Source organism: Sciurus carolinensis, chromosome 13 (assembly GCF_902686445.1).
Source record: "Sciurus carolinensis chromosome 13, mSciCar1.2, whole genome shotgun sequence".
NCBI classification, from domain to species: Eukaryota; Metazoa; Chordata; class Mammalia; order Rodentia; family Sciuridae; genus Sciurus; species Sciurus carolinensis.
In genome coordinates, this window is record NC_062225.1 from 47546942 (window position 1) to 47560232 (window position 13291).

The following is a 13291-nucleotide window of genomic DNA, read 5'->3' on the forward strand; positions in this document are numbered from 1 at the left end:
GGGAAGGAGGGAGAAGGGTAAAGGCGAGAAGGATACTGAATGGAGTAAATTCAAGTCCATGCATGTATGATTTTGTCAAAATGAACCCAACTACTATACATAATTATAATGCTGTTAATAAAATTTAAAAATAAAAGAATAAGATTTTAAAATAAAAGAGTTGATTTAGAAAACATTAACGTTTAACCAAAAGGGGCAAGGAAATGAAATGCTAAGTATTAGCAACGAAAATGAAGATGAATCAGGAATGACACTATAGATACCTAAAAATATGATATGGGGGTCAACGAGAAAGAAAATCAATTACTGGAAATCGATTTATACAAAACTTTGCGGTAACATGTTTGTTATGTGGAATCTAATAAATAGAAACCCGGGGCGGAGAAGGGGTGAGGACCTCTTTCCATGGCCCAGAGAGTCAAATATGTTGTCCGGTGACTTCTATTATTACTATATTTACTTATTAAATGCTTAAATTACTTCAAGGACTTTCTTTTAAACTACGATAGCACACACACAGAGATACACACCCACAAGCATTACTTATCTAATTGCCTTTTATCGACGGGTAAATGGAAAGAGGAAAAGAGGAAAGAGCACAATCGCATTCTCACAGGTTTGACCCTCTCTGGTCTTCGTAGAAAGAGGACAAGGTGTCCGCTTCCCAGGCTTTCCTTCCGCACCGCGGAAACGAAACTGCACCAGACTCCTCCCCGCGGGCTGTGGAGAGAGCCAATCAGGGCACAGCCCGGGCTGATCGCGCGCCGGGTGTCATGGCGGCCTGCAGGCGCTGCTGCTCTTGTCTCCGGCTCCGGACCCCGGGCGATAGTCCGCTCCGCATGCCAAGGCGGAATCCGACACTCACCTATTTGCAGGTGCGAGCACTATGGGGTAGCGCGGGGTCCCGAGCTGTGACTGTGGACCTAGGCAACAGGTAAGGAACGACGTGCTCTCCCTGTCTTGTCACAAGGTGTCTTCTCCGACCAGCCCAAGTATTTTAGTCTCCCTGGGTAGAAATCAGCCCTACGTCTCTTTAACCGCCTCTTATACCACATCTGAATTCCAAATTTCCCCTTTTCTGGATATGGAGTCTGTCTCCTGGAATTCTCCCCCTTCCCGCGCTGCCTAGTGACTTTGCTTATTGAACCTTCCCTTCCTGTGTTCGGGATTCTTTTCTCCAGAACCTGTCTCCACCTGGCATACATTCTATTAACTTTCGGGGACCCTTGCGCCCTGAAGTGGGAAACATTCACCTTGAGATGAGTTGACTATGTGTGCACAAGTCATCCAACCCAATTGATTGCCTAAAATTGTGACCAGCGTGACCCTGGAAGGAAATGGAAACTCAAGTTATTGAACACCAATTATACGATGCAGGCGATCTTTTTAAACCGGTATAGTAAAGGTGGCATCACCCTCATTCTATAGTTAAGATAACAAAAAAAGTTAGGTAACTTTCTCAGAGTAATCAAAGCTAGGTGGATTCTGAAATAGTGTTTCTTTTTAAATCCATTCTTTTCCCAGGAATCCGTTTGCTAGAGTTCACATAAAAAGTCACTTTGAATGTGATCGTTTTTCGAGCAAACAAAACTGCTAATGCATATATTGTTATCTAAAATTTTTAATGTACTTTAAAATTTTTTTGATCCTAATTCATACAAAAAATAATCTAGCCTTGAAACCAGACCTGCCTCCCTAATTTAATGAATGTATGACAAACTAATTACTTCACAACATGGGGCAAGTGAGCAGACAGGATTTGATCTAGAGTCTGCAAACTTTTCCTGTAAAGGACCAGATAGTAAATATTTTAGGCTTTGTGGGCATATTGTCACCCTCACATATACCTCTTTGTGTGTGTCTTTACAAGCCTTTTAAACATTAGATAAAAATTTTCAGTTGAAGAGCTGTACAGAAACAGGCCACAAGTAGTAGTTTGCTGACCTCTAAACTAGATTATCTCTAAGCCTCCTTCCATCCTTGGCATTCCTTAATTCTGATTTTTTGGTGAAGAGGAACAAGGGAAAGGATATCTCTTCCATTCTTCAAGGACTGCACATTCTTGTCCAGAGACACACCCCACAATATTTTCTTACTATGAGCTAAACACTGGGTACTAAAGGCAGTAAGATCCATAATTCCCATAAATAATCTACTTTAATTCATTTTATTAATCAATCTGGATCTCTTTTGAAGCTAGTTCTTTGTAAATCTGTGCTATGTGTTGAATTAATACAACTCATCATACCTGCTAGATAAATCAATTCGTCTTTGTCTTAAGTTTGTCATTTGCAACATTTATTGAGTAACCATTATATTCCAGATGCATTATATTTAATTTTTTTTTTTACCCTGTGGGAGACTATATACTATTGTGGTAGGTGTTTCCAGATAGTATGTTTAATGTTCTTAGTACCAAGACAAGTGTTTAATTTTTATTTCAACTAGCTTTTATTGGGCATCTGCTATGTAACAGAAACCAGAGGTACAGGATCTGATGAAGGAGTAGAATAAACACACATTCAGCACTGGAAAATCACTGTGGGAAAGATATGTAGAGGGTGCTAAGAGAATATGAAGCAATACTTTTCCTACCCCAAAACTTGGAATCATTGTGAATCTTGAAGGATAAGGAGGAATTAGCAGTAATTCAAATAGAAAGGAGAATAGCAACAGAAAAGTGGCAGGTACTATCACAGAAAGGTGAAATTGCATTTTAGTAACTATATATAATTCACTATGGATGTAGCAAACATTGAAATCTGAATTTTTACAACAGAGGCCAAGGCCAAATCTTGTAGATCTCCCCCTACTACCCATTTTTCAATGGAGGAAGGTATATTTACTGAATATTTCTTGGTGGAAGTTTTAGAAGATGTTTATATTCCATATCATCCTGCCAATATTTCTAAAAATGTTCTTTAAGCATCTCTTTTCCCTGTAGTTCTACTTCCTTCTAGCTCCTCTCCTTTCCAAGTCCTTCCTTAGCTGCCTCCTACGCTTCTCCCCACCAATAATATCTCCTTGCTCATCTTATCATGCTTTTTATTATTTATTTTTTCAGAAGTATGTTTTGGTTAGGCATTCACTTATGTGGTTCAACATTTAAATGGCATGACAATCTTCCATACGTTTCCGTAGCCAGGCAGTTCAACCCTCCGAGGCCATCCCTATATTATCAGTCTTCTATGTATTTGGAAATACTTTATACATATAATATTGAAGAGTAAATTGGTTGAGAGGTTGCTTTGGTCAGCTTTTTTGCTGCTGTGACTGAAAGACCTGAAAAGAAATAATTTTAGAGAAGGAAAAGTTTATTTTGATGCTCACCATTTTCAGAGATCTCAGTCCATTGAATGCTGTCTCCATTCCTTGAGGCCCAAGGTGAGGTAGAACATCAAGATGAAAGAGTGTAGCAGAAGAAAGTAGCTCAGGACATCACTTTAGGAAGTAGAGAGCTCTGCTCAACAAGGACAAAATGTATACCCCAAAAACATACCCCCAGGAACCCACCTCCTCCAGCCACACCATACCTGCCTAGAGTTGCCAACAAGTTAATCAGGGGATTTATGCACTGTTTATGTTAAACCTCTTAAACCCAATCATTTCATCTCTAAACCTTCTTGTATTGTCTCACATGAACTTTTGGGGGGCACCTCATGTCTAAACCAAACAGAGGTAAAATGAACCATGGAATAAAAGTAATAACAGGTTTTTACCAAAAACAGAACTGAAAGTGTATAGACCAGAAAAAATTATAGTTTAGATTAATGCCAGCTGAGATCATGAGATAAAATGGTAAGCAACCACTTGTTTCTTTGCATAATGTAGATTGTACAGCCAGGTGCAATGGTGTACACCTATAATCCCAACAATTTGGGAGGCTGAGGCAGGAGGACCCCAAGCTAGAGGCCAGCTTCAGCAACTTAGCAACACCCTGTCCCAAAATTAAAAATTCTCTAAAGGGCTGGGGATGCAACTTGGTAGTAAAGTGCCCCTGGATTCAGTGTCCAGTACCAAAATAATGATATTAATAATAATAAGAAGAAGGATGCTATGGACATTCATGTACAGATTTTTGCATGGATGTGGTTTCATTTCTCTATACCAAGGGGTTTTCATTTCTCTTAAGTATATACAAAGGAACTCTTTATTTGACACTTTAAGGAACTGCCAGTTTATCTCCTAAATTAAGAACACCATTTTGTATTCCCACCAGCAGTATGAGAGTTCCAGTTTCTCCACAGTCATACCAACATTTATTACTAGTCTTTTTGAGTATAGCCATCCTACTAGCTGTGAAGTGGTTTCTCATTGTGATTTTGACTTGTATTTCCCTGGTGGCTAATGATATTGAGCTTTTTTTTCATGTATTAATTAGCCATTTGTATATCTCTGGACAGATGCTCCTTCAAATCTTTTGCCAATTTTAAAAGTTGAGTTTTCTTTTCTTTTTTTTTTTTTTTTTTTTTGTTAATTTATTGTTTATAGAGAGTGGTGATGCGGGGAGGGCTATTTTATTTTTAAACCCCAAAGCACTTTACCACTGACTTACATCCCCAGCCCTTTTTATTTTTTATGTTTTTTAATTTCAAGACTGTGTCTTGCTAAATTGCTTAGGGCCTCAGTAAGGTGCTGAGGCTGGACTGGAATTTGCCATCTTCCTGCCTCAGCCTCTGTAGTCTCTGGGATTACAGGCATGTGCAACAACCCTAGCAAAATTGAGTTGTCTTATTGTTCAGTTGTAAGAATTTTTAACATATTCTAGATATGTCTCTTATCAGATATGTGAATTGCAAATATTTTCTCCTCCTCTGTGGATTTTCTGTTACATTTTTTTGACTCATGCAAGTTTTTTATTTTGATAATGAAGTCCACTTTAGTTTTTTTTTTTTTTTTTTTTTTTGTCAGTCATGCTTTTCGATATCATATCTTTAAAAAAAAACATGGTCTAGCCCAAGTTTATAAAGATTTATTGCTATGTTTTTTCTCAGAATTATGTAGTAGTTCTTTTAGGTCTAGGATCCATTTTGAGTTAGTTTTTATCTTTGAAGAAGGAATCCAACTTCAATTTGTGTGTGTGTGCATATAAATATCCAGTTGTGCTTGCACCATTGCTTGAAAAGACTGTTCTTCCACCATTGTCTTGACACTCTTGTCAAACATGAAAGTCTTTGTAGGCAATATTTAGTAGTTTATATTTTGTTCTGAAAGCACTGGGGAAAATTTTGAAGGATATTAAGTAGGGAAATGATACAGTTCGTTATATATGTTACTATAGTCAGCAAGGCAAGGGATGTAAAGAGATTGAACTGAGGTGGTAAATGGGAATTAATATTTAGAAAGGCACTTAAGTTTCTGTGCCCCTAAAATACTTTATCTGTCATTCAGGGTTGTCCTATACCTTCTTTTCTATCTTCTTTAAGCAGCTCTTAAATTCCCCTTGTATATGAATCTCATCCTTTTCATTTTTTTGCTTAGGGAGGAGGACTTGTGAAACTTGGTAGCTTTTAGTTCTTCTATTAGAATCTTTGATTATTTTATATAACACTAAATCATTTTGTGTTGAATTTTTATTTTTAAACAGAAAAATAGAAATATCCTCTGGAAAACTGGCCAGATTTGCAGATGGCTCTGCTGTAGTACAGGTAAAAAAACAGGTTTTAAACCTTCATCCTAAAAATGTTTATGGAGACTGGTACTGAATCTTTATAACATCATATAACTTAAAAAGGTGGTATTGGAAATTAATTCAGATATGTAAGATCATTTCTACTGTCAGAACCAGAGGTCAGAGACCCAAATGTATTAAATGAACTTGATCCTTTCCAAGCTTGTGATTTTATTGTATTTTTGTTAATCAAATGTTAGACTTTTCTAGAGAAAGTAGTTTTGTTATTCTCAATAGAATAATGAAATTGAAAAAATTTTATTATGTATAACCTAAATTTCCTCATTAGAAATAGGAAATATGATTCAATTCATTGGATGTGACTGAGCTATCAGTTTGCCCCCTTTCCCCTTTTCAAAAATTTAATGACTGTTGTAATACTGATCATGATCATATAGAAGGGTTGGAGCAGGTCTGGTGGCATACATACGCCTGTAATCCCAGCATCTCAGGAGGCTGAGGCAGGAGGATCGCAAGTTCAAAGCCAGCCTCAGTAACTTAGTGAGGCCCTGTCTCTAAATAAAATATAAAACAGTAAAGGGGATATGGCTCAGTGGTTAAGTGCCCCTGGGTTCAGTCCCCAGTACCAAAAAGGAAAAAAAAAAAAAAAAAGTAGGAGGGGATCAGAATTGGACTATTTGTGTATTTGTGTCTAGAATTGGACTATTTGTGTACAGTGGCACATGCCTGTAATCTCAGTGGCTTAGGAGGTTGAGGCAGGAGAATCAGGAGTTCAAAGCCAACCTCAGCAAAAGTGAGGTGCTAATAAGCAACTCAGTGAGACCCTGTCTCTAAGTAAAATACAAAGTAGGACTGGGGTTGTGGCTCAGTGATCGAGTGCCCCTGAGTTCAATCCCTAGTACAAAAAATAAAAAAAGACTGGACTATTTGTGAATAATTATCACATGGAATAAGAGATCTCTTTGTGTTTGGAGTATTTATTCAGTTGCTACTTAGATGTTAATATCTGATTTTAAAGGTATTTACCAGTGTTGTTTATGTTTAAGTCAGGTGACACTGCAGTGATGGTCACAGCTGTCAGTAAAACAAAACCTTCACCTTCCCAGTTCATGCCTTTGGTGGTAAGTAATTTGCTGATTTATCTGAACAGTAATTATAGTATAAATGTAGAATTCATAATATTTTTCCATTTTCTTATGAGTTCTAAATATAAACTTTATACAAGAACGGATTGTCCTTAGTTTTTTGATACTGAATCATTAAAAGAGCGTGAATGGATTATTTTATAACCAATTCTCATGCTAGATGTGAACATATTTTAGAGTGTTCAGGTATATGGGTTGATGAGATCACTGAAGCACATGAGTGCTTCAATGTCAAATAAGCAATGAATTCATTGCCTTCATGGATTTCCCTTCAGGATGAGTCTACAAGTATATGGTAAATGAAGAAAACCTTAGGATTTTATGGCTTCTTTCTAATATAAAGGGAATTTAATTATATCAAACAGTTGATACAAAAAGTCAGTGTTTGACTTGACCAGAGTGAGCTACTGAGGGAAGCAGTGAGCTAAGTAGTCATCTGACTGCTAAGTAGAAAGACTTTTTTTAACTGAATGCCTGAAATATTTCTTTTTTAAAGGTGAGGGGTGCTAGGGATTAAACCCTGCTCTATTTATTTTACTTTATTTTATGTTTTTTAAGCAACCTCACTAGGTTGCTTAGGGCCTTGCTAAGTTGCTGAGGCTGACCTCAAACCTGTGATCCTCCTGCCTCAGCCTCCTGAGTCACTGGGATTGTAGGCTTGTACCACCTGCCCAGCTCTAACTGAAATATTTCTATAAACTCTCCTTTCCCTAAAATATACAAAACTGTAAAAGTAAATCACATAATCTCTACTCATAGTCTAGGATACGTTGTTAGCAAACTCAAGAAAATTAATATATAATAGATTTTGTGATACAGTTTTTCTTGAAAAAGGAATCATACAAACAATTTTTTCATTGCTATTGCAGGTAGACTACAGACAGAAGGCTGCTGCAGCAGGTAGAATTCCCACAAACTACCTTAGAAGAGAGATTGGTTCTTCTGATAGAGAAATTCTTACAAGTCGAATAATAGGTAAGATATTAAGATAGAGGCATTAATGTTTTCAGATATGCCAGTATTTCTTAAATTTTCCTTCATTGCATGATTGCCACTAAGGATTATCTACTCTCTCTGTTCTCTCACTTGAATGTAGGCTTCATGAGAGAAAAAACTTACGTCTCTTCACTCACCAAATCTTCTTTAACTTGTGTACTGCCTGGCACAGAACAGTCATTCAGCCAGGTGCAGGGGCACACACCTGTTATCCAAGCTACTCAGGAAGCTGAGGTGTCAGGAGGATCAAAGTTTCAAAGGCAGTCTCAGCAGTTTAGCAAGTGGGGAGACCTGGGGATGTGTCTCAGTGGTGAAGTACTCCTGGTTTCAATCCCTGATACCAAAAACCAAAACAGGATAGGCATTCAATAAATATTTGTTGACTAAATTAATAAATTTCTATTGAGCATATGAATTCCATAGCTCATGCCTCTATTGTGTTGAATCTGTCCTAGAATTTTTCATTTTTCTATGTTGAGCATGGTAATTCCTAAACACATGATATGTATCAACTATTGAAATATATATATAATCTTCCAAGTCTTTGACAGTTTTAAGTATAAATATAGTTTATAGGTCCCACACCCAGAAATTGGTAGTTAATGAACAGATACAAAATATCAAGGAGACATTTTCTTTTGTTCTGCTGTTAGTCTTAATTGTCTTTTCCTCTGCTTAGTGTTAGGTCATATTCTATATTAATTGAAAGATTGATATTTATGTACATCCCTATGAGCAAATCAATCCTAGGGGTTTTGTTCTGTTTTGTTTTTGACATATTGAACAACTTGCTATATTAATTCAAAAGTTTTGAACTCTAAAGCAACTCTGTCAGTACTATTTAACGTCTTTCTTTCTTTTTTGCAGATCGTTCAGTTAGACCTCTCTTTCCTGCTGGCTACTTTTATGATACACAGGTAAGTTCTGCTTTATGTTATTTGTTTCCAAGTCAGTCAGAACTTATTTAATCTCTGTAATTCTTCTAGGCTAAACATTATAAAAATTTCAATAGTGCTCTTACATTTTATACTTTAAGTCATGTAAAAAAAAAAGGATAATACTTTTGAAAAGCTAACATTTACTTGGTATCAATTGGAGCTGACACCTGAGTTATGAGGAGTCAGCTAACCAGAAATGTTGAAAGCTCTCACAGCAGTTGAAATGGGAAGCTCAAAAGCCCTGAGGCAGGAAAGGAATTAGAAAGTTTGAAGTAAGGTCAGTGTGAGAAAGATGGAAGGAAACCAGATCAGGTAACTGGACCTTGTAGGTCTTAGTCACAGATGAGGACAATCAATACAACTAATTTTTATTACCAGTCTTTATTACTGAATCCTCTGAACCTCTGCTTCATTACATTTTAATATTTTCTGACTATTAGCTCATAATGACCATATACTTTAATTAAGAATACTTAAGTAACCATTTTACTTACATGAACTAAATGTGTAATTCTACCTTCGCACAGATGTTACAGCTTCAGGAAGATTCTTTTTTTTTTTCCCAGCGCTGGGAACTAAAAGGGAAATTATTTTCTTAAAAATATGACAGACAAAAGAAAGAGTTTGACATAGGCATATCACTGCAGTCTTAAGCAGTTCATTGGTTTGTTTCGTCTTTACTTACAAACAGATAATAGAAACTTGTAGCTAAGATTTGCTGAATACTTGCAACTAGTATTGTGGTAAATCCTTAACATACTATATTTCTGTAATTCTCATAGAAACCCTTTGGGAAGACGCCATTATTGTTTTCTTAAAGATGAGGAAACATTCAAGGTTTAATTTTACTAATTTACCCAATGTGAAGGATTTAGTTAATTGATAACCAAAATTAAGGGGTTTGACCACAAAGCCCACCCTATTAATCTTGTAGCATTCCTATATTTTAGGCCAAGAGGTTAACCTAAATGATAGTTTTTGCAAATCAAGTACATTGTTTTTAAGTACTTCAAATTCTTTTCCCGTCTACCAGGTCCTTTGTAATCTGTTAGCAGTAGATGGTATAAATGAACCTGATGTCCTAGCAATTAATGGTGGTAAGTATAAAAATAGAGATTAAAATGATCACTCTTGATTTTTTTTAAAAAATAAAGAAAAATAATGAAATATTTTAATATTTTAATTTCAGCTCTTATTTTTTTCCTTTTTTTTTTTTTTAAGCTTCTGTAGCCCTCTCATTATCAGATATTCCTTGGAATGGACCTGTTGGTAAGTTAGGCTATGAAAAATCAAAACCCGTACTTATATTCTTCTAATAATAGTAAGTATATTATAGCAGGGCATAGATTTATTGACTCTGATTTATTACTTCTTCTGGGGTTAATAATCCAGGAATCCGTGCAGGTCTAAGAGACATTCTGATCCTTGCCTACTTTCAATAGCAATTATGTGAAGGTGCTCCATATGGATTTAATGTCCTTAGATATATTCACTTCTTCATTGCCTCTTTCTATAGGAGGACTTTTTCTTTATTTGCACTAGAAAATTATCAGAGCACAAACTCTTTGAGGAGAAAACAAATGTTTGTAACCTATAGCTCTTACAAGTTATAATCATAAATGTAAAAATTATTCATCAAGTAAATAATTGTCAAGTATTCTAAATACTAGCTAGTGACTGAAAGAACAAAGGCAGACTAGCAACACAAAGACAAAGAAACTATTTGCTGTGAGCTTAAGGGAAAGGGACAGATAATTATTTGCACTATTGTATTAATTAGCTAAGGTGCTAAGAAAATGATAGGGAAGGTCAGGTTTAACTCTGTGGTTTTGAGTTGTCAAGGAGGGCTTCTTTAAGTAGCCAGTATGGAAGCCAAACCTCCTCAGGATCAGATATGAACATCTCTTTTAGAGAGAGTATAGTGTAGACCAGAAGAGCATCAGCATATCTGAGAATGTGTAGAAGAAATGATATACCTGAACAACTCAGAATAGTCCATGGGGTCTAGAAGGTGGGATAGCGTAGGATCTGTGGACCTTTAGTACCATGAAAAATGAATTATGTTCTGTGGTCACAAAGATAGGGGATTGAAGCCATTACTGGAATAATACCTTGAAACAATTACCAATATTTTAATATATTTTAGGGGCAGTACGAATAGGAATGATTGATGGGGAATGTATTGTTAACCCAACAAGAAAAGAAATGTCTTCTAGTACTTTAAATTTAGTGGTTGCTGGAGCACCTAAAAGTCAGATTGGTAAGTAATTTAAGTACCACGTTTGTTTCAGATTTTACTTAAAAGTTCTTGATTCTTAAGAAATGTTTTTAAACTCTTATGTGTATTTTGTCAGTAGCAGTGAAGATGTTTGTTTTCCCTTTATCTCTGTCATGTTTTAGCAGAGCCTTTGCTTCTTATCACATAATACCTAAAATTACAGAATATTATGCAATTAAAATGTACAAAAAGCTTTAGCAAGATAATTTCAGTAATCTAGTAGATGGAAAACCAATAATAAAATAGAAGAAATGCACTAACAATAGGTCACTTCCACTTACTCCCTGAAAAAAAAATGTCATTAATTGCATGAATGAAAATTTCAGTCTTGTTCTAGTGTACGGAAGGAGGATAGGCTTTGCTTTAGCAGTTAGAATGACGTGGGTTTGAAACTTGCTTCTACCATTATAATCATGTGACTTTGGACAAATTAGAAAACTTATCTGTTTATTTTACTATAGAACTTTTCTATGTCCTGGACTTTTTGACATTGCATCTTCTGATATGGGAATATTTTGATGAAACATAAACTACTAAAATTTTAGTACTTTTTTGTATAAATGTGTGAAATATCTCATTTCTAGCTACTGGTATTTTGGGCAGTAATGAAGTTAGAACTAGGCACCCTATGATGGACAAAACACATAGGAATTGTACGCTGTCCACATTATTAGATTGTGTTGTTAAACCAAAAACAAGCTTAAGCAAGATGGAAATTTATGTTTCTCTCAGGTAAAAGAAATTTAGAGGTGATGAGTCCAAGACAGTGATGGTGGTTCCATGTTGTCTTAAGAAATCCAGTCTTCTTCTGACTTTCTGCTCTGCTACCTTCAAGGTGTGGCCTCATCTTCATACTAAATAATCTTACTGCTAGAGCTCTTGGCAATTTTTCTGACCATAGTCAGGAGGAAAAACAGAGTGGAGTAGCAGAAAGCCCTGTGACTGCTAATTGAGTCACCCTGCCTTGTAAGGTGCTTTCCCAGAAATCCCCACCCAGCAGTTTCCATTTACATCTCTTTGGGCAGAACTGTGGCACATGATGGCATCCTTGATTGAAGAAAAGGCAAGGATGCATTTTTTAAATTTTAACTCCAGAGGGTGAGATTTATACCATGAGGACCTATCGTAATGTGAAGAGGGTATTCCAGAATTTAGGGAAATCATGAATAATAGATGATCCCCACATTATAAATGAGCATCTTAAAAAGAGCCTCTATGAAAGCATCTGTTTACTAATGAAAGTTCACTTGATTTGCATCTGAATTTTTTTCCTTAAAGTTGCGTTATTCATTTATTTTCAGTTAGTAAATTGATCCAGTTACTTGACAGAGTAGTATGAATCGATCCAGTTACTTGACAGAGTAGAGCTCCTAATTGTTCTTATAATCCCCATCTACATTAGGGTTGAGGCCCTCTAATTTTAAGTAAACCATGTAAGAATGAACAAAGATTCTTTGCTGCATCTATGGTATGCTATGGAAACACCATGAGCAGCCTTTAAACTGGCTATTCTCACCTTTTGCTCCCTAAGTGGAAAAATGAGACTCTAGAGGCTAAATGAACCTCAGAGGGTGGTTTTGAATAATTAGGAGAGACTGAAGGTAATTCAGAACCAACCTATAAGGAAACTGGCTTCAAAAATTACCAACCTACATTTTTTGACTTACACACTATTTCCATAAAGACATTCAGCTGGCTTTCTGCTTTTATAAAGTTTACCAGATATGCATTTTTATCCCTTTTTCGTGTGTTATGGTTATTATCACCGTCATGGAACTTCTAGGATACAAATAATAAAATTGCTACCATTTCATTACTAAAATATGTAGTAATCCAGATCTTTAAAGCAAGAATAATTTCTCCATGCTGTCATTTGCTAGATGACTTCAACAACCAATATTCTCTGCACAATACCTTTTGGGTGCTTTGTTTTAAAACTGATACATTTATATTACTAATTGTTCTGTGCGTGATAGGATATAACAGGGAAAACTGCAGCAACACCATGTTTTTAGATTTTGTGTCTCAAATTCATAACTTTAGCTAATCCCACAAATCCCTCATCATCAGTTACTAAAAATAATGGTTTAAAACAATCACCTTAACAAGGTTTTTAGTTTAAATTTTTTGAATTTGTTGCAATGTTCAGTAGAATAGTCTGCAATTAAGGAAATATTTCATATCAGCAGGTAACTGATAAGTAGTTGAAAGGTTGCTAGAATGACTGGGCAACCAAATTTTTCATTTTATATAATTTTAATTAATTTAAATGTAAATAACCATGCATGTCTAGTAATTACCA

At 35.8% G+C, this 13291-nt stretch overlaps 1 protein-coding gene across 2 annotated transcripts in view; it reads left to right on the plus strand.

Annotated features, from left to right (window-relative positions):
• Positions 1 to 761: 761 nt before the first annotated feature.
• Positions 762 to 13291, plus strand: part of Pnpt1 (polyribonucleotide nucleotidyltransferase 1) — a 58154-nt gene continuing 45624 nt past the window's right edge. Inside the window, exons 1-8 of one of the 2 annotated variants that reach the window (XM_047522954.1) lie at positions 762 to 934; positions 5588 to 5648; positions 6679 to 6753; positions 7647 to 7752; positions 8641 to 8690; positions 9745 to 9808; positions 9933 to 9980; positions 10858 to 10971. In XM_047522954.1, the coding sequence (XP_047378910.1) occupies positions 774 to 934; positions 5588 to 5648; positions 6679 to 6753; positions 7647 to 7752; positions 8641 to 8690; positions 9745 to 9808; positions 9933 to 9980; positions 10858 to 10971 (679 nt within the window). In that variant the 5' untranslated portion in view covers positions 762 to 773. The remainder of the gene's footprint in view (positions 935 to 5587; positions 5649 to 6678; positions 6754 to 7646; positions 7753 to 8640; positions 8691 to 9744; positions 9809 to 9932; positions 9981 to 10857; positions 10972 to 13291) is intronic. The other variant, XM_047522955.1, reaches the window with a different exon arrangement.